Below are 22678 nucleotides of genomic sequence, written 5' to 3' on the forward strand. Positions count from 1 at the left end.
ATGGTCACAAATGAGGTACACAATAGATCACACGAATCTTTACACAATAATTCATGATAGCGATTTTCGCAAGTGTACGAAATCGTGCAAGTAGTAAAAGTAAAACGGTAAGACCGAGTGTCGAACTCGAGGATCGCGTTATACTATTGAATCGTATTTGTGACTTAATCGAACAAAAGGTTACGAGGTTTGTTTTATCGCAATAATGAAAATTAAACAAAGTAAATTGGTTCAAACTTAATAAGAGAAAAGCGTTGGGGATGAGTTTCACCGGATTATTACCTAAATCTATTAACCTGATTATCACAATTGAATCGACTTATTTAATTGTTACCGAATTCTCTACAATATTCGTGCCCTAATTCCTTAGTGACAGAACCTTTAATTCTAAAATAAAAATCTAATTCCTTACTGAATTTGCAGATTAGAATTAAGCATGAACAATCAAGAATTCTCAAATAGTTCCAAGGGTTTGCATCTATTCCTAGATTACAAAGGCAAGGATCTCTTATCTCAAGCGTTTATAAATTCCACTTCCGTTTCACAATATAAACAGTAAATCAATTTAAAGGTGATCAATCAATAAAAGCATTAAGCATGGAGATAAGAAAAACAATTCAATAAGTTTCTTCAAAAGTCATAATCAAATTACATGGCAAAGGTATTCATCTAGGTTTACTCATCCCCAACAATGGAGGGTTTAGTTACACATAGCAATTAAACAAGAGAAAGGGATAAAAGAGATACTACAAGAATAATTCATGAACGATTCTTGATAAAAATCTGCTCCAGTGATGCTCTGGATCTCTTCTTATGTGTTTCTATGCCTTTTGATCTCCAAAAATGTGAACCCTTAATTCAGAAACGAAGTTTTATATTTATAAGCAGGCCAAAATTGGCCCCCGAATCATTAAAATTGGGGCCCGAAATGAGAAAAACGTGTCCAGACGAACCTGAAATCGGGGCCCGATTTTACCAAATCGGGGCCCGATTTTTCCAGAAAGTTGGCCATTCCATTGTTGCGAAAATCGGCGCCCGAACTCATGAAATCGGGGCCCGATTTTTCCAGTGTTCCAGTGGCTTGAAATCTTCGTTTTTGAGTGCTTTCAGCTTGAATATCTTGATGAATTACCTTAAAAATATATGAAAAAGTGTCTACAAAACTAGTAATGACAGAGTGTCATCACAACCCCAAACTTGCATCGTTACTTGTCCTCAAGGAACCAACTTAAAATGAAAAATAACAGAAAAGTAACACTTACCCCACCAATGATCATGTCAAAAGTTCATCTTCCTTGTTAGCAATATGATGAGCTAACTTGCCTGGTAACACATCCATTCCACAACTTCTCGCAACAATTTTGAATGTAATATGGTTCACTCAGTCGACATGTAGAACTACTATATTACCAAAACTTGAAAAATTTCTAAGAATCAATCAAAGTCAATATTCTGTACACATTTTTAAGGACTTTTCAGGTTATAACGGGGCTTAGGTTAAGGGTGGGCTAATTTGGAAAATAGGTTTAAGTAAAACACGGAGTTAGACATCATCCTACGGGTCTAAAACACACCACACACCATAATACCAATTCACAATTAAATCCGGGGACTAGAGAGAACTATTAATAACTTGAACAACTGATCACTTATCTTGAAGCATTCTTTTTTTTTTTTTGAGCTGCAAATTTGACAATTCAGCTTATTTTTATCATGCTTATATTTTTTTTTAGCACAAAGTGATCTCTTTTTTTTTTTTCTTTTCTCTAGTACCCCTACCCCAAACTTAGAATGTTGCTAGTTCCAAAAGCAACCCCAAACTTGAACTTTTCAAATATAACACATATAAACATGCCTAACTCCAACAAAATTTTGGGTACATTCCTAAGGTCTCTAGGCTTGTAATGTGGTTAGTCACCGAAACAAAAGGGTCTAAATCCTAGTGGCTCAACTTGGTTTAAACAAATGATAATTCAATATAAACAAAGGTGGGCTACAAAGGCTCAAGGTACAAGCAATTTGCCTTAGTGTGTACAATATATGACCAATCAATTACAAAGAAAAATCGCAAATCTCAGAAATATCACCTACATGGAAACACTCATATTTGTAAAAATTGAGAAATAAATTTAGGCCATAACCTTACAAGCTGAGGTTTCTGGAAGTTGTGGCTACCTAAGCATCTTTCCTGCCATACACTTTTCTCAAAGAATCATGCAAGCAACCACCTCCTTTGAAATTTTGACAAACCTTTGGTGAAATCTTTGTTACTGAACTGGTAAAATTCAAGAAAAGTAAATTCATTAAAATCAAACGAGTTCAGATGCAATTACTGATAGGGGGATCATATAATCATAATCAAGACACTTCTCAAGTCTGACTCAATACAAATAGAAATAACATAGACAAATAACAAAGCAGGGAAATGGATGGGTTGCCTCCCATCAAGCGCTTTCTTTTACGTCATTAAGCTTGACGCATCAACCACTGTTAAGGTGGCAAATATGATACAAAGAACGCATCATCCTTCTTCTTCCTTTTGTTGGGTAAGAACTCCATGAACTTGAAAAATAGATGATGTTGCTTCCATATCCTTTTCAAGTGGACAACAATGAACAAGGCATGGCATCTAGGACTTCATCAATCTCTTCCTTTTTCCCTGCCTTGTCGCTAAAATTTTTTGGAGGAATGTTTTGTTGAGGAATTTCTGGTTGGACATCTAAATCTCTCCAAAGTTGGGACTTTTGTGTTTCGTTACCAACAAGACCATCCTTAATGTTTACTGATTCCCCCTCATCTTCTTTCTTTTCAACAACGCTGAATTCATCTACAATCTTGAGCTTCTCAAACTCAACAACTTGCTCAAATAACCTTTCACATTGACTCTCAAATCTTTCAATTGAACCTTGATTATTATTCATGAATTCAATCAAAACATTATTGATGTGAAATTTCCTGTCATATGATTCGTTGGGAAGAATTTGAATAGGTAGCATTTGCTCCCAATTAATTTTTTCCATGAGAAACTCATCTTGTGCTTCCAAAACCAATAGATCTTCACCTTCTGGTGGTGGGACATAACAATCAAAAGTGTCACTCTTATGCCCTTCTATACAAAAATCAAATCTATGAGGTAAAAACCGAAGGAGGTCCTTTTCAAATGTATCTCTCATGATCTGCCCCTCCAATATACGACATTGTGCAGATAGAAGACAAGTTTCAGTTTCTTCCGAAAGTTGTAGAAGAAGATAATCATCAAATTCTTCCATACTATGCAGTGGTTAATTATCTCAACGGAGAAGAAAAAAAATCACTAGAACTCAACCTTAGAAAACTTAACAAATAAAAATACAATAAAAACAAAAATTTTATTGCAGAGCAAAAAATTTCAATTAAGCAAAAATAAAATTCAACAATGATTTAGCAATCCCCGACAACGGCGCCAAAAACTTGATAGCGATTTTCGCAAGTGTACGAAATCGTGTAAGTAGTAAAAGTAAAACGGTAAGACCGAGTGTCGAACTCGAGGATCGCATTATACTATTGAATCGTATTTGTGACTTAATCGAACAAAAGGTTACGAGGTTTGTTTTATCGCAATAATGAAAATTAAACAAAGTAAATCGGTTCAAACTTAATAAGAGAAAAGCGTTGGGGATGAGTTTCACCGGATTATTACCTAAATCTATTAACCTGATTATCACAATTGAATCGACTTATTTAATTGTTACCGAATTCTCTACAATATTCGTTCCCTAATTCCTTAGTGACAGAACCTTTAATTCTAAAATGAAAACCTATTTCCTTAGTGAATTTGCAGATTAGAATTAAGCATGAACAATCAAGAATTCTCAAATAGTTCCAAGGGTTTGCATCTATTCCTAGATTACAAAGGCAAGGATCTCTTATCTCAAGCGTTTATAAATTCCACTTCCGTTTCACAATATAAACCGTAAATCAATTTAAAGGTGATCAATCAATAAAAGCATTAAACATGGAGATAAGAAAAACAATTCAATAAGTTTCTTCAAAAGTCATAATCAAATTACATGGCAAAGGTATTCATCTAGGTTTACTCATCCCCAACAATGGAGGGTTTAGTTACACATAGCAATTAAACAAGAGAAAGGGATAAAAGAGATATTACAAGAATAATTCATGAACGATTCTTGATAAAAATCTCCTCCAGTGATGCTCTAGATCTCTTCTTATGTGTTTCTATGCCTTTTGATCTCCAAAAACGTGAACCCTTAATTCAGAAACAAAGTTTTATATTTATAAGCAGGCCAAAATCGGCCCCCGAATCATTAAAATCGGGGCCCGAAATGAGAAAAACGTGTCCAGACGAACCTGAAATCGGGGCCCGATTTTTCCAGAAAGTTGGCCATTCCATTGTTGCGAAAATCGGCACCCGAACTCATGAAATCGGGGCCCGATTTTTCCAGTGTTCCAGTGGCTTGAAATCTTCGTTTTTGAATGCTTTCAGCTTGAATATCTTGATGAATTACCTTAAAAATATATGAAAAAGTGTCTACAAAACTAATAATGACATAGTGTCATCAAATCACATGAATCTTTGCACAATAAATCACATCAATCTTTGCACAATATGTCACATGAATCTTTGAGTACAACAAATGAAAATTTGAGGTATTTGTCTATGAAATATTTGGGTTATGTAGTTTTTGCTTACTTTCTAATTATTCACATTATAGGTGTAATTGGGGTGTCTATTTACCTTGCAATTATTCCTAGTGCTAAACAAATACTTAAAAACAAGGGTCTAAAAATGTTCACATTCTCTCTTTTTACTATAGTTTCAACATTTGCGAGTTGTGGATTTGTTCCAACAAATGAAAACATGGTTGTTTTTAGAAAGAATTCAGGTCTTCTACTTATTCTTATTCCACAAGTACTTCTTGGAAACACATTGTACCCTCCATGCTTGAGATTTTGTATATGGGTATTGGGAAAATTTTACAAAAAGAAAGAGTGTAGATATCTTTTGAAGCATTCAGAAGAGGTTGGTTACAAACACTTGCTTAAGGGGAAACACTCTATTTTTCTTGTGGCTACTGTTTTTGGGTTGATTGTGGTGCAAGTTACATTGTTTTGTGTAATGGATTGGAATTCAGAAGGTTTGAAGGGGTTGAATTTTTATCAAAAAATGATTGGTGTGTTGTTTCAAAGTGTGAATTCAAGACATACGGGAGAAACTATTGTGGACATCTCAATTCTGTCACAAGCCATCTTGGTATTGTTTGTGCTCATGATGTTAGTTTCTCACACTTTATCTTTTTCACCATCCACTAATTATTATTAGTATCATTAATCATATTATTGATTTAAATCATATGCACCCATATACGGTTTTGTCAACATTCAATCTTGATTGGTGCGTATAGAAAAATATTTGTTGCGCGTGGATGATACATATTGGTTTAAAAATAAAATACACCCACATACAATACATGGTCACATAGAATTTTTTTAAATCGATGATATCATCCACGTGCAATTATATAGACTAATTACGTGGTTTTAACCCTATTTCATAGGTGTTTGATTATTTGAAAATGTCAGACTCAAATTTTTAATTAAAAGTAAATTTAGAACGAATTTTTTCACTAGACTAAATTTGAGTCTTGCAAAACCTATTTTCACCCTACTAGTAATATTTTTGAAAAAGTGTGATGTGTACTTGTTATTAATAAATTATTTAATTTCATTTCAAATTACTATGGCAACTACCACTTTTGTCCTTACTTCCCTGCCTGCCACTATCATCATCAATGCTACTCTACAAACATTTTTAAACTCTCAAAGTTTATTTTTAAAATTAATTAATTAAACTCTACAAATATTTACATAATTTTTTTTTGAAGGAAAAATATTTACATAAATATAATTTTTTTTAAGGAACGTAAATATAATTATTTTTTTTTTTGAGAAAATAAATATAAAATTATTTAATATGTCATTAAAGCTAAAAAAAAAAAAAAAAGAAACTTGCCGAGAATATATGTAGTATATCAAAGTGTTCAAATTTTGTAATATGTATCTTCTTTTTACTCATAATATAGGCATACCTATCCAGAAAAACTCATAATATAGGAATATGATAATATTAAGCGAAGTATATAGTATAGTGATAGTCAAATTCAAAGCATGTGCTGCAGATAAATCTACCTACCTTCCACAAAAAAATCTGCAGATAAATGATAATACTACTATTTAACTTGAACGAAGTTACATGAACAATCCTGCATGTTTCAACTTTTTTAAAATAATAAAAAATTGCATTATTGCAGCATGGTAGCAGTCGGTTATACTATTAAAATAATGTCGATTTCACTTATTTCCTAAGAAATTAAAGAACCTCCTAGGGGTGTTCAAATCCAAACCGATCCAAAATAAAACCGCAAACCGATCCAAAAAAACCGAAAACCGCAAAAAACCGAATATATTTGGATGCGTTTGGATGTTGTTTTGTAAAAACCGCTAAGATCGGATCGGATTTCGGATCACTTTTTCAAAACCGAACCAAACCGAACCGAACCGCAAAAATAAATATTAATACTTATTTATTCTTTTATTAGTATTATATATTGCATTATTATAATCATTGTTAAATTGTAATCTTATATATTCCACTAATTTAATCTATATTATTATTACTTCATATGTTTCAAAAATAATTGATAATTTTCATACTCTAATTTTAATTTTTTAATTTATTTTGCATCAAACCTATTATTTTTACCATGTTTGTGTAATATTAATATTAATAAAAAAATAATATATTTAAAAAAAGAGTAAATAAAAAAATATATTTTGCATTTTGGATATCCAAAAACCGATCCAAATTAAACCGCATATATTTGGATCGGTTCGGTTCGGATTTTTTTAGAAAACTCATCCAAACCGAACCGAACCGCATGTGATTTTTATTTTGGATCGGTTGACATTTTGCCTCAAAACCGATCCAAACCGCACCGCGAACACCCCTAGAACCTCCTAGTCCTAGGTTTTTTATATCGGTTGTCACTCTCCTAATCATTTCCATTTTTAATTACAATGATTTTTCATAATCTGACCACTCCTTCCAATTTCTGTTATTTATGCTGCAATTTCCTAAGCTTTATTTATGTTGTTTTTGGATTTCCAAACTGCTGTATTTAAGTTTCCAATTTCTATTATCTACCGAAGTTGTTACTAGGTTGAGTCACGACCAGGTCGCTCTCTTTAAGTCGTTTCGTGGCACTGCCCAAAATTGTGCAAGACAGACTATCAACCACGCCGTCTCCAAGATAAAACAAGCCCAGCTACAACTGTGCAGTTAACTACTGCACTGTAGAAAATCGTTCGAGAATTACACCCTCAAATATGGTACTAAGACCAATCTTTAATACTGAAACCACTTTAATATGGTACTGTTACTACTCTTTAATACTATGATCACTCAAATATGGTTTTACACCATTCTAACGTTTAATTTCTTCAAGAATCGAAGAAGAATATATTTTAAGATCATTCATAATTTGAAGGGACGTTATACCGAAAAAGGGACTATGATCTTAAATTGTTATTTATTCCGAAGGACATAAAAATATCAAAGGGACTATGAACTTAAGACCATTCTTAATTCCCAAGGGACATTAAACTGAAAATGGACTATAGTCTTAAGAACACTCTTAATTCCGAAGGAACAGAAAAAGGAGATGAAGAGAAGAAAGACTCGTCAACACAAGTCAAGAAAGGGAGAAGAGAGAAAGAGTTCCCGACAACTCAATGAAACTCTTTGGTGTGTTTTTTGAACAAGATGAGCTCTCCTTTTATAGGGAGAGTTTGTAACTAATTTGAAGAAATTTAAGAATTAAGTAAACTTAAAAATTAAACAACTCATAGATCAGCTCAAGTAACAAACTAATCGGATAAGTTCAAAAAGAAACAAACCCACAAGATTAGCTGAAACAAACTAACGAAGAAAAGATAGGAAATTCAGTTGGATTCTCAATCTTATCACAACAAACATAACCTAAAATCATGGGAAGTGATATCTATGAATAAAAAATAATTATTATTATTTTCATCATTATCAGGTATTTAAAATTAAATACCACTATTTAAACACTACTAATGTGTCTGTTCTATTTTATGCGGAACCCCCACGCTCTATTTTTTCAATTCACACAACACTAGATCAAAGTTTAATTACTTGGTGTTTATTCTTCCAACCTTCCAATTTCTTTCCATCTTCACACCAATGTTCCAACAATTTAAGATTCTTCTATGCCATTCGTCGAGGTTTAATTGAATGATTATATTGAAAAGTCAAATTATATTCATTCTAATTATTAATTCATTTTATCTTATTTAATAATCTATTATTTGATTAGATGACTACTAATGTAGTGATATTTAATAGAATAACAATATTGAAGGTTCGTTTCTCCTTTTGTGCCACCAATCCATGTGCAACATGGAGGCATTATGCATCCGTATACCATAGTACATGTATATTGAAATTGAAGGTCCATTATTCAACTCCCAAGAGTATAAACAAGTGCTCAAAAGTCAAAATCTGTCACAGTATGTGGAAAAGCCAAAACTATATCCTAGGTGAGTTAATAATATTAATATTATAACCAATAATTGGACACACGGTTTATACGCGGGGAGAATTATATCCATAATAATAATTCTGTCGCATTCACTAAGTGTAAATAAGTGAGAAATTGTAGTTTCGAATATGCATCTCACTATATCAATTGTTATTACAATATTTTTTCAACTCAGTTGTACTTACATGAAAAATTATTCATTAGTTACTCCTTCTATTTCTACGTGAGTATGTTTTAAAATTATTTTTGTACAAGAAATAATTTTGATTAATAAACAAATTTGAATCAAATAAACAAGTCTATTGACCCATTAATCTGTTTACCCTCTCTCTATTTTTTTTAGATTAATTGATAAGAGTATAATTTAGGAAAAAAATATTTAATGTTTCGGATCATGAGGGGATTCGTAGATCACTATACTAAACTTTGAATAAACATATAAGTTAGAGAGACATCATACTTTAACCCAAAACCTAAATGCATTAGGTTTATGGATCCTCTCATTTATAAAATGTTCAACATTCACTTTTCCATCCAATATGAGACATATTACTCACACTTGATATACAACATCTCTCCCTCAAGTGTGCTTCTTATACGTGTCCTCGCTCTCAAATAGAAGCTTTTTCATCCACATCTATTTGCTCCGCCGTTGGTGGAACTCAACGAAACTCAGCGCCTGAATACCTTGTCCGGAAGAATTTCGACATAAGGAGCCGATCGAATCCTTCATCGAACCTCGACCCTGATATCACTATTGCATCATGAGGGGATCCAGGGGATCATCATATCGGGCCTTGAACAATCATATTAACTAGAGACGTTAAGTTTACGAGTTCTCTTATTTATAAAGTTTTCAAACATTCATTTTTCCATCAAATATGGGACATATTATTCACACTTGATATACCAACATAATGTCACATTGCAATTTGAAAATTAAAGTGTTCCAAAATGGTACTTTAGGACCAAGGTTGTTTCTATATCGTACTCGAGGTCATATTGAATAGGGTTTGGTATTAGGTGGCTAGGTCATTTCTCAAACGTTACAAAGGTACTTAGGTCTTCTTTGGATCTTCTTGCCCTAAGCCTGTGCGTGCACCAACGGCCACAATCTAAGTAACTAAGAGCCTGTTTTGGGCCTCTTCGACCTTAATTTATCATGCTCGGCTAAAAATTTCATCACGGTACATAACCATCCAAGCACAACGCTCAAAAAGTGAAGTGTTTAATGATTGAGGTCATGTTCGGCCTAAAAATCCTCTCAGAGTACAAAAAGATACATACAAATAATTTTTTTCAACCTGCAGTAAAAATAATTGAGGAATATCTTTTGAGGAAATACTATTTTGTAGTACTATGCCGCATAACCAGAGGTAAGGTTGTTAAAAAAACCAAATTGAATTAAACTTCCAAATTGAACCCATCAAAATTCGCAAAATGACTAATTTGGTCTAGTTTAGACAATATATTCTTGAGTAAACCCATTTGTAATGTTACTACTGTTGTGAAATGAGTAAGGACTGTATTGTGATTTAAGGAGTACTATAGTTTTGAAGTGTTTTAATGTGGAGTATATTAAATAATGGGTTAAATATGTTTTTTTATCCCTATAAATATGTCAGTTTTTTGTTTTAGTCCTTTTAAAAAAATTTCTTCAACTTTTAGTCATCTAAAAGTTTTTCATCTTCACTTTTGGTCTCTCTTTTAAAGTAAACTCATATGTAGAATTCATATTTTTGAATAAAATTTTGTAGAAAAATTTATAATATTATAAGAATCTCTCAAAAAAATAGAAATTTTATCAAGAAATGAATTAAATATAAATTTTTATATTTTTACGGTTAAAAATTCGTATTTAATTTATGTTTTGTTAAAAAATTCTATTTTTTTTTTGGGAAAGATTTTTACAATATTCTACACATTTCTGCACAATTTTATTAAAAAATACAAAAATTAACTTAAAAATGGGGAACGAAAATAATCATTGAAAATTTTATAGGGACTAAAAGTTGAAGAAATTTTTTAGAGGAACTAAAACGGAAAGTTGATATATTTATAGGGATAAAAACATATTTAACCCTTAAATAATTGAACCAACCAAATTAAATGTTACATTATTGTGTTTTATTTTCAAATCTTTAATAATGAAAGAAATGGAGAGAAAAGAAGTTAGCCACATCAATTATTTGACTAAAAAAACAACATCAATTATAACTATGAAGCTTTCTTTAAATACCCTCTCTTTGTACCAAAATAAAATACTCTCACTTGCATTGGAATTCATTGCAACACAAATAGTCACTTGTGTAAATTAAAGACAAAAATGAATATCATAAATTGTTTCTTGAAAAAGTTGCAACACATTTGTAGCACATCACTTCAAAGACTTGCTTGTCAAAGCAAATCAATTTTTTTCTTAGCAGCATGTTTTTGTCGTTTCATCCTCCTAAGAACAAACCCTTTATGGGTTCAAATTGTATATTTCACATCTCTTTCAACTTTGGGTTTTGGATTTCTCAAAGCTCTAAAACCCTTAGGTCAAACACCTAAAAATTTAGATTTGTTCTTCACGTCCGTTTCAGCCACCACAGTTTCAAGCATGTCCACGGTTGAAATGCAAATTTTTTCTAACCCTCAATTAATCATCATTACCATCTTAATGTTCATAGGGGGTGAAATTTTTACCTCAATGGTAGGTCTTCATTTCATTAGATCAAGACTCAAAACTGAGCTAGATAAAATTGCTTCTTCTCATGCACGTCTTGCTTCTATAAACACTTTCAATGTTGAACAAATTCATCTTGAAGTTGAAATGGTCACAAATGAGGCACACAATAAATAACACGAATCTTTACACAATAAATCACATGAATCTTTACACAATAAATCACATCAATCTTTGCACAATATGTCACATGAATCTTTGAGTACAACAAATGAAAATTTGAGGTATTTGTCTATGAAATATTTGGGTTATGTAGTTTTTGCTTACTTTGTAATAATCCATATTATAGGTGTAGTTGGGGTGACTATTTACCTTGCAATTATTCCTAGTGCTAAACAAATACTAAAAAACAAGGGTCTAAAAATGTTCACATTTTCTCTTTTTACTATTGTTTCAACATTTGCAAGTTGTGGTTTTGTTCCAACAAATGAAAACATGGTTGATTTTAGAAAGAATCCAGGTCTTCTACTTATTCTTATTCCACAAGTACTTCTTGGAAACACATTGTACCCTCCATGCTTGAGATTTTGTATATGGGTATTGGGAAAATTTTACAAAAAGAAAGAGTGTAGATATCTTTTGAAGCATTCAGAAGAGGTTGGTTACAAACACTTGCTTAAGGGGAAACACTCCATTTTTCTTGTGGCTACTGTTTTTGGGTTGATTGTGGTTCAAGTTACATTGTTTTGTGCAATGGATTGGGATTCAGAAGGTTTAAAGGGGATGAATTTTTATCAAAAATTTATTGGAGTGTTGTTTCAAAGTGTGAATTCAAGACATACAGGAGAAACTATTGTGGATATCTCGATTCTATCACAAGCAATCTTGGTATTGTTTGTGCTCATGATGTTAGTTTCTCACACTTTATCTCTATTTTCACCATCCACTAATTATTATTAGTATCATTAATCATATTATTGATTTAAATCATATGCACTCATATACATAATGCTAGATACTTAAAATCTTTTATCCATTTTGTCAACATTTAATCTTGATTGGTAGGTATGGAAAAATATTGCTGTGCGTGGATGATACATGTTGGTTTAAAATAAAATGCACCCACAAACATTACTTGGTCTCATTCATAGCATTTTTTAAACTGGGATTATCATTCGTGCACAATTACGTAGCCTAATTCTTGAGTTTTAAATCTGTTTTATAGTTGTTTGATTATTCAAAAATGCCATACTTTTAAAAGTAAATTTAGAACAAATTACATGTTAGGTTTAAGCTGTGGATTTTTTCACCAGGTTAAATTTGAGTCTTGCAGAACCTATTTTCACCCTACTAGTAATATTTTTCACAAAGTGCGATTATACCTTTTCTGATGAATTTATAATCGGTTTTTGAGTTAAAAATTAGAAAAACAGTTTTATGATTTTGATGAACTTGTCATTATTATTATTATTATTATTATTATTATTATTATTATTATTATTATTATTATTATTATTATTATTATTATTATTATTATTATTATTATTATTATTATTATTATTATTATTATTACTATTATTATTATCATTTAATTTCATTTAAATTACTATGGCAAGTTGGCAACTACTACCACTTTTGTCCTTACTTCCAAGCCACTATCATTATCAATGCTACTCTACAAACATATTTAATCTCTCAAAGTTTATTTTTCAAACTAATTAATTAAACTCTACAAATATTTACGTAAATATAAAATTATTTATTATAACACTAAAGGTAAAAAAAAACTTGTCGAGAATATCAGTATGATGTACTTTCAAAGTGTTCAAATTTTGTAATATGTATCTTCTTTTTACTCATAATATAGGCATACTTGTCCAGAAAAACTCATAGTATAGGCATATTATAAAAAAAAAAAAAAATTGCATTATTGCAGCATGGTAGCAAACTCAAAGTATAGTATACAGTGATAGTCAAATTCAAAGCATATGCTGCAGATAAATCTACCTACCTTCCACAAAATGATAATACTATTTAACTTGAACGAAGTTACATGAACAACCTTGCATGTTTCAACTTTTTTAATATAATAAAAAATTGCATTATTGCACCATGGCAGCAGTCGGTTATACTAACTAAATAATGTCAATTTCACTTATTTCCTAATAAATTAAGAACCTCCTAGGTTTTATCATTGAGTTCCATGATATCTGTTTTTTATATCTGTTGTCACTCTCCTAATCATTTCCATTTTTAATTACAATGATTTTGCATAATCTGACCACTCCTTCCTAGGATTTCTCTCTTTTTATTGATTTATCTAGTCAACCCTAGCTATTTTATAATTCAATCATTCCTACTAACAATAATAAAAAAAAATAAAAAAAATCAAGGAAGTACTAAGAATATTCCTACCAAATTACAAAATGTCACAAGAATAACACTAACAAAAGGTCCTAATTGAGCGGTTATTCCTAAATGAAAATGAGTCAAAATGTGGTACATAATTCTTCTTCAAAAAAATGTTGCATCCAATTTATTTTTTTTTTTTTTTTTGAGACGGCAAATAGAAAAGTTCTATCTAGTTAAATTCATTCTAGCTCACATGCTATATATGAAAGTGCTAACTATTAATTACTAATACAAAAGTAGTATATAAACTTGTTCCATGTTAAATATAAAAAAACTAATTGGTACAATAACAATGTCTTGTTGCAAGTTAGTAATAAATAAAAATAATCACTGATATTTACAAAATTTGTACACGTACAGGTACCTTCCTCCTTACACCTCATTCCTCCCATTGGAAAGTAATGGGAAAAACTCAGAAAGAAGTAAGAGGATGAAAAAGATAAGGGGAAAAGTTACGGAGAATTTGATATGTTCTCAACTATCCTATTTAGTCATTTTCATCATTCTAGTGTGCATAACTGAGAGGAAAAAAATGAAGGAAGATCCTCTCAATTTCAATGTGTTGAATATTGTTGTTGAAGTTATCAGGTTAGATTTATGTTCATTCCATTATTCATTAACTTATGTCTTATTAACTTTCACTCAAAATAATCAAATTATAAGTACATTTTGAAATTTTAATGAAACCTTTGATTTATTTTAATCAATAATTTTACTTTTCTATATTATAACATGTATTTATAAAAGCCAGGCGGCATGTATTTATAAGTTTTTATACACGATAATTATCATAATTGATAGGTTGAATATTTTACATAAAAAATTAATAGGTTAAATATTATAATTATTCATTCAATATTCATTGTATCAATAATTACATGAACTAATGAACATATTATTGACAAAAGTATTAAAATTTTAGTGAGGTAGATAATGTAGTCACTCCAATTTATTCTAAATTTTTTTTTTTGAAGAGTAGGCTCAATAATGTTGTATTTTATTGAGACTATCATGTTACTTGTTGCACTTCAAATCAAAAACCTCATTATCGACAACTCTGTCTCGTGGCAGTATGAGATGCTTCTTACTTGGTCATATCACGAACATGATGGCACAATATTACTACTATGTTTTGTTAAAGAATGCCCCATCACACTCTTCAAAAAAATTAAATTAAGAAATTATTTTATTAAAAATGTCAAATATTTTAATTTTTAATGTATTGAATATACAAATTTTCATAAAAACCTTTATTTTAAATGTTCTTAAAAAGTGCTTCGAAGACGCTCGTTAGCATTCTCTTACTATTAACTACTTATTATCCTAAAATATAACCCATCATAATTCAACATGTCCATAACAATTGATGTGGCCGAAAAAACCCATTTTTTTCTATAGATAAATAGTGACAAATTAAAAAGAGGTGGAACCTTTGACCCAAAATATGAAGAAAAAGAGGTTGTATATGGACAATAAAGTCTATGATTTACACATATAGTACTTCATGAATCATGATACAAATTCTTAGGTTGGATAACTATTTTTTTTTTTTTGAGGGAGGTTGGATAACGACTTATTTATTAAAAAAAATAAAAAATACTATATAATAAATTTTTATTTTTTCCCCTGAAAAATATACAATATTATTTTTTTCTTAAAAGAATTTTTTTTGAAGGATTCTTAGAAGAATTTTTTTTACTAATACAATTAAAGTAATTGCTTATCATTATAAGAAAGCTATTAACAAATTATTTTTTAATAATAAAATAAAATAAAGTTTAATGAAAAAAAGTGATCAAAGACGACCTAATTTGTACATGAATTCATTATCTATGTGGATTATGCTCAAGTTGTAATTTAGTTTTAATATTTTGGGTGCATGTGTGTGGTAAACAGTGCATATGGGAACGTAGGATTTACTATGGGATACAGTTGTGAACGACAATTGCATCCAAAGGCAAACTGCGAAAACAAATGGATTGGATTTGTTGGAAAATGGAGTGATGAGGGAAAGATCATTCTTATACTTGTTATGTTGTTTGGAAGGCTTAAAAAATTCAACATGGATGGAGGCAAGCCATGGAAACTTCTCTGATTCATCATCAATTTCACTTATAACCAATTATGTACAATGTGTCTTAAGATAACCAAGGAAAATTAATTGTGTGGAAAGCTCATTCCAAATATTCCATGCAATGTAAGCACTTCGAGTGCTATATTTGTTTTTGAAAGCATATAAGATATCTGTTATTCATTTTTTTTAGACAAATGAAATTGTAAAGGTGGCTTTAAAAACTCACATATGCATATAAGGAGAAAAGTTTGAATTCAAATTTCGATCATGACGTTTGCTCTAATAATTTTAGTATTTTTGTCAGATTATGATCTAAGATATTTTTGTCAATTGAAACTGCAAACTTGTGGACTAAGATATTTACTATTACTCATAAGGTAATTGATCACTTACAAAGTTAATTATGTGGATAATTTGCATAAGATGATCATCGATAAATTACCCACAATTCCTTTCAAAGGTAAGCCTAAAAAACCTCTATTTTTAAACTATATATATGTTTTCTTCGTCCTTAGCCCACAAACTCTAACCCAAAAACATGATAACTTAAAAACCAAACTATTGATTCAAAAAAGACCGAACCCATCCCATTCAGCATCATCAATGGGTTGCGGCGGTGACGACGCAACAGAAGACGACACAGTTGAAGGCCGCCGGAACGGTGATAAGGACTTAGTAGTAGTCGACGAAAACGACCACAGACCAATTGTCTCCAGCTCCGATGTATAATCAGGTTCGACCACTTTCTTGGCAACCCTCTTCCTGCTCCGTAGCCGCTTCAGAAAAGGCGAGAAGAAACAACCCGACGACGTTGGGAAAGAAGGGGACGTTCAAACCGCCATCTTTGTTTCTCTTTTTGTTTTCTTTGCTTACTACAAATTAGAATAGGCCACGCAAGTCACATACCATGTGATGTGACTAAGCTTTCTATTTATATCAATCTAATTTGGTACGTACACGGGAAATACTTGTGTGACATTAAATCTGGGCCACACATTGGGTGACATTAGATGTGTTGTGTGGTCCAGATGCAATGGCAATGGCAATGTGTGGTCCAGATGCAATGGCACGGTGACATTAATGTCACCAAAGTGCCACCCGTAGGTACACTCTCTCCTTCAAAATTTATGTAGCATTTTTATAATATGCTTTATTTATTTGTCCTCGTGATAATTAAATATATCAGTAATTAAAGTTGTGTCTTAACATGTATGAAGTGATTAATTGCAACTTGTATTTAAAAACAAAATGAGTATAACACAATTTGTTAGGATTGCAGTATGTTTGACTCGAGTTTAAACTTTGAATTTCACAGAAAAATATTGGAACCTGCAAAGAAGTGATTTTTGTTTTGTTTAAATGCTAACAAGTAACAAGTGATGATCTAATAACATCTCTTATGGTCATTTTTTTTATTAAAGAAATAATATTTGTTAGATAATTTTAGAATAACTTTTGGAACAACTCTACTCTTCTATTTTCATTGTGTTTTTACTCTCTTTCCATTGCTTTGAATTTTGGGTCAATATTCATATTTCTTTGTATATTTTTAATTGTTCTAAAAATTGAACTCGAAAATGGCAACCGCCTCCTTCCGAAAGTCTACCTTGAACCACAAACATTCCAAGAACTTTGCACACCGTGGAAAGATGCCCTTGTTGTCAAGCTGCTGGGTAAAAATCTCGGTTACAACACCATGAAAGACCGTCTTCACAAAACCTGGAAACTCCAAGGGGGCTTCGAAATAATGGACAACGATAATGGTTTCTATATGGTGAAATTTGACCAAGTGGCTGATAAGGAGAAAGTAATCTCGGGTGGTCCCTGGTTAATCTTCGATCATTGCTTGGCTGTCTCACACTGGTCCCCGGAATTCGCTTCACCAAATGCAAAAATTGAAAGAACAGTCGTTTGGGTACGCTTTCCAGGCTTAAACCTTGTTTATTATGATGAAAGCTTTCTTTTAGCAATGGCATCTGCTTTAGGCCGCCCTGTTAAGTTTGACACAAACACACTCAAAGTGGAAAGGGGAAAGTTTGCTAGAGTTTGTGTTCAAATTGACCTCACAATGCCCGTGGTTGGGAAAATTTGGGTTAATGGCCACTGGTACAAAGTTCAATACGAAGGTCTCCATCTTATTTGCACAACTTGTGGCTGTTACGGACATTTAGGGAGAAATTGCAGCATCACACCCACCACACATACACCCTACGCCGCCGCAGACCACCAGCAAGATACTGGAAGTCAGCAGAACCACCGCACCGACGACACTGCTCATTCACATTTAATTCAGAATCAACAAATTAATCAAGAATTAAATGCGTCGCAAACTGAAAAGGATGGAATTATTAGCAATGATGAAGGGACAAAAGATCTGCATGGTGATTGGCTTGTGGTTACAAGAAAGAAGAGAAATCCCAGCCAACCAAGTACAAAAAGCGTTACACAAAAATCAAACAGATTTAATGTTCTCTCTCAATTGACCCACCAACCAAAACCCTTGACCCCTCAAGCTAAGCTGCCACCTAGGACCCACCCAAATGACATCAGCCGAGCCAACAAGTCAGTTACTGACCCCAAAAGACGGCGCCCGGACTCCTTCACTCATGAACCTGTCCTTTTTCCTATTGTGGCCCCACCTAAAACCGATCCCAAGAAGAACAATTCCCCCATGATTCTTCCTCGTATGAAGCAGGTCCCTACCCCACCTAGCCACGTGGCTCTAGCTACTCACCCACATAACGACAAATCCAAACCTGCCTCCATTTTTACCGAAACTACCCCTGCCAATTCCACACTTCTTCAGACCCACACGCAAACCATTAACATCCTGGATTTTGCTAAAAATTCCAACATGCATGTTGTCCCCCTGGCCAAACTAATGTTGAACCTGATGTTGCAAATTTCTCTATCAGTAACGAAAATCATGAAAAAGCTGTTCATTTGGAGGAGGACATGGTAACTTAATCCTCTTTTCCCTTTTGCTTCTTTTAGATTGTCAGTTAATTATGGAAGTTCTCTTTAACATCTCAATCCTCTCTTGGAATATTAGAGGGGCTCATAATAACAACTCAAGAAGACATCTGAAAGATTTGATCAGAAAGCATAATCCTACTTTCCTTGCAATTTATGAAACTCATGTCCCTTCTGCTAAGTTGTTTCTTTACAATTAATGGGTTCAGTCCTATTCACATTGTTGAAGCTCAAGGTCATTTTGGGGGTATCTGGCTTCTCCAAAATGCAGTTGCCTATTCTACTACTACTGTTATTGACCTCAACAATTCCTCCATTGCCTTCACTATCCAAAGTGGCGATTCCATTACCACATGTACTTGTATTTATGCCAGCCCGAATCCAACTCTGCGCCCCAACCTCTGGACTCACCTTACCTCCATCAGCCATCACATAACTAGCCCTTGGATGCTCATAGGGGAATTCAATGAGACACTTCGCCCTGGTGACCTAAGAGGGGGAATTTTTAACCAAACAAGAGCCATCACTTTCTCAATTTTCATGGACAACTGTAATCTACTCGACCTCACTACCATAGGAAGTCGATTCACTTGGCACCGCAACAACAATGGTCTTCGTATTATATCCAAAAAGCTTGACAGAGGTTTAGCTAATGTAGCCTGGCATCTTGCTTTTCCTGAAGCTTTTGTCGAGGTCCTTTGCAGGTTACACTCTGATCATAACCCCCTCCTTCTCCGCTTTGGTGGTCTTCCTATAGCCAGAGGTAATAGGCCATTCCGCTTTGAAGCCACTTGGATTGATCATGAGGATTATGCTGACTTGGTTGATAGAGCCTGGAGAGCATCTAACCATAACATTAGCAGCGCCCTTTGCAAGGTTAGAGACCATTCTATCATTTTCAACCAGGAAGTTTTTGGTAACATCTTCAGAAGAAAGAAGAGAGTGGAGAATAGGCTTAAGGGATTCCAAAAGTATCTTGAGCAAGTTGACTCCCTTCGACATGTCCAACTAGAAAAAGAGCTTCAGCAAGAATACAACACATTCTTTTTCAAGAGGAAATGCATCGGTACCAAAAATCCTGTGATCAATGGGTGAAATTTGGTGACAAAAATAGTTCCTTCTTTCATGCTCAGACCATCATTAGAAGAAAGAGGAATAAAATCCACAAGCTTCGGCTTCCCAATGGTTTATGGTCTTCCGATAATGATATTCTCCAAGAAGAGGCCCTCAAATATTTTAAAAACCTTTTCTGCGGTAATCAACATCATCACCGTAATCATGCGTTCAATGAAGGCAGCCATCCTACTCTTGATGAAGCCGATAGGAATTCCCTCACTTGTCCCATAACAAAAAAAGAAGTAACAATTGCCCTTACGATGTGATCCTAAAATTCTCTCTCTTGAAAAGAATAATAAAATCATTGTGGAATAAAAGAACCAAATTAATTTTGGGTTCAAAGTTTTATTTTCGTAGGTCATGATATGTCTGTCTTGTTTTGGATATATCTGGAGCTCTGGATGTTCGTTTGAGGTGATCTTTAACTCGTTGGAAAGCTTACGAAATTTTCTACATTTCGTCTGTTGGACTCAAGAGAAAATTCGGAATATTTAATGGTGTTGAATGAGCTGTAAGTTGAAGACGTGGTTTAAGTGTGTACGCTGAAGAATTAAAAGTGGTGTTTGTGGAATTGTAACGTCTAGACATAATAAGCCTTCACAAATCAATGTGCAAATGAATATCTAACCTCCTCATGCATTGATCAGCCACCAACTTTAAAGATCCAATTAAATTGTAACCTCTTTTGTAATAACTAGCCACCTAGGAGTTATAAAACTAATTATGCTATGTTTGTAAGCTTTTCAGCATCCAAGCCTATTTCCTATATAAAGGGGGCGAAAATAATGAAAAAAGATAGAGAATTTTGATTAAAAAAAACACTGTGTGTTGTGAAGCTTTGCTTCTTTTTGGTTCTGGATTGAACCATGCATTGATCTTATCAAGAAACCACGTTTCTTGTAGCGATCCTCTACCAAATTAAACATCTTCCTTGGATTGAGAATTTGTTTGGTTACCATCTTTGTCTATTTCCACCATTCTTGACTTTTTATTATCATATTTTATCCAACATTCACAAAAATACAAAACTGAAATAACAACCTTTTTTTTTATCCTTTATCACCTTAACTCCATGAAGCCTTACAATGCCCCTGGTCCTGATGGGTTTCAATGCATATTTTTTAAGCAGTATTGGCACATAGTTGGAGATGATGTTTTCAACCTTGTTCAATCAACCTTCCACACCGGCCATTTTGACCCCACCATCTCAGACACGCTTATAGCCCTCATCCCCAAAGTCGATCACCCCAACACATATAAAGACTTCCGGCCCATTAGCCTTTGCAATATCATCTACAAAATCATCACCAAAATCCTTGTTCATCGCCTTAGGCCTATTCTCAACAATATTATTGGTCCATACCAAAGCAGTTTCCTGCCTGGTAGGGGCACTACTGACAATGCAATTGTTTTGCAGGAAATTATTCATTTCATGCGCAGGTCCAAGAAAAAAGGAGGGTTATGTGGCTTTTAAGTTTGATTTGGAAAATGCCTTTGACAATGTCAATTGGGATTTCCTCCGTTCTTGTCTACAAGATTTTGGGTTCCCAGATGCTACTATTACTCTTATCATGCACTGTTACTTCTTCTAGTTTCTCTCTTCTTTGGAATGGAACCAAGTTGCCTCCTTTTAAGCCTACTCATGGCCTCCGTCAGGGAGATCCTCTATCCCCCTACCTTTTTATTCTTTGTATGGAAAAGCTCTCTACCGCCATCGTCAACGCTGTCCATCAAGGAAATTGGGATCCAATCCAGATCTCTAATCCGGGGCCTAAGCTATCTCACCTTCTCTTTGCTGATGATGTTCTCTTATTCACCAAAGCTCGTGACTCCCAGCTTAGAGTCATCCGCGATTTGTTTGATCGTTTCAGCAAGGCTTCAGGTTTGAAGATTAATCTTCATAAGTCTAGGGCTCTTTATTCTTAGGCACACCTCAAAGCAAGATCACTACCCTTAATTCCATCTCCGGCATCCGCAGTACTACATCTCTTGACAAGTATTTGGGTTTTCCTCTCATTAAAGGCCACCCCAAGAAAGATGATTTTCTCTTTATAATTGAGAAAATGCAAACAAGATTATCTTCTTGGAAGAATAAGCTCCTCAACAAACCGGGTAGACTTGCTTTAGCTTCTTCTGTTTTATCTTCTATTCCTTCTTACTATATGCAGATAAATTGCCTTCCTCAAAGTATTTGTGATAGCATTGATCAAACAACAAGAAATTTCATTTGGCGAGGCTCAAATGGAAAAGGTATTCATTTGGTTGTTTGGGAAAAAATTGCTAAGCCTAAAATCATGGGTGGCTTGGGAATTCGCACAGCTAGAAGAACTAACGTTTGTCTCCTCGGTAAATTAGTTTGGGACATGATTCAGCATTCTACAAAATTATGGGTTCAACTTCTTTCTTATAAGTACTTAACCGCCCCCTGATAAGTGTTTAAAAGTGATATATTTCATATGGGAGTTTAGGCATTTTAGTGACTTGTTTTGCAAGATTCTTTATGGAAAACTCCAATTATTGTGTAAATATGTCATTTATGCTTTTGAGCCTTATTCTACCCTTTTTGTGCAGGAAAATACAAGCAAGGAGCAAGAAACGTCAAAGTTCAAGGTCCCACGCTATTAGCGTGTCCTACGCTATTAGCGTGATGAAGAAATGGCCAAGGTCAGAGAGATACGCCATTAGCGTACCTGGGGTGTAGGATCTGGAGCACTCTTGAAGACTACGCTATTAGCGTATACTGAGCTATTAGCGTACATTGTCCAGAGAGCTACGCCATATGCGTACCTGGAGCGTAGCAGACCATGAAGA

General features: G+C 33.3%; 1 protein-coding gene and 4 pseudogenes across 2 annotated transcripts; 3 read left to right on the forward strand and 2 right to left on the reverse strand.

The window, feature by feature from the left end:
• Positions 1–2380: 2380 nt before the first annotated feature.
• Positions 2381–3269, reverse strand: LOC146918742 (uncharacterized; annotated as a pseudogene).
• A 1056-nt stretch (positions 3270–4325) lies between these two features.
• On the forward strand, positions 4326–5425 carry LOC146918743 (cation transporter HKT1;3 pseudogene; annotated as a pseudogene).
• A 5473-nt stretch (positions 5426–10898) lies between these two features.
• Positions 10899–15876, forward strand: LOC146918744 (putative cation transporter HKT1;4; annotated as a pseudogene). Its single transcript, XR_015016347.1, has 3 exons — positions 10899–12200; positions 14065–14292; positions 15601–15876. The product of XR_015016347.1 is annotated as a putative cation transporter HKT1;4 (transcript).
• A 468-nt stretch (positions 15877–16344) lies between these two features.
• LOC146918745 (uncharacterized) lies at positions 16345–16757 on the reverse strand (annotated as a pseudogene).
• A 768-nt stretch (positions 16758–17525) lies between these two features.
• On the forward strand, positions 17526–19846 carry LOC146918746 (uncharacterized). The gene is made up of 2 exons (XM_085722082.1): positions 17526–18736; positions 18961–19846. The coding sequence occupies exons 1-2, from the start codon at positions 17526–17528 to the stop codon at positions 19844–19846; spliced, it is 2097 nt and encodes a 698-aa protein (XP_085578208.1).
• The last annotated feature ends 2832 nt before the right edge of the window (positions 19847–22678 follow it).

Source organism: Medicago sativa, chromosome 6 (genome assembly GCF_051527215.1).
Source record: "Medicago sativa cultivar Bolivia chromosome 6, Bolivia_mono, whole genome shotgun sequence".
NCBI lineage: Eukaryota > Viridiplantae > Streptophyta > Magnoliopsida > Fabales > Fabaceae > Medicago > Medicago sativa.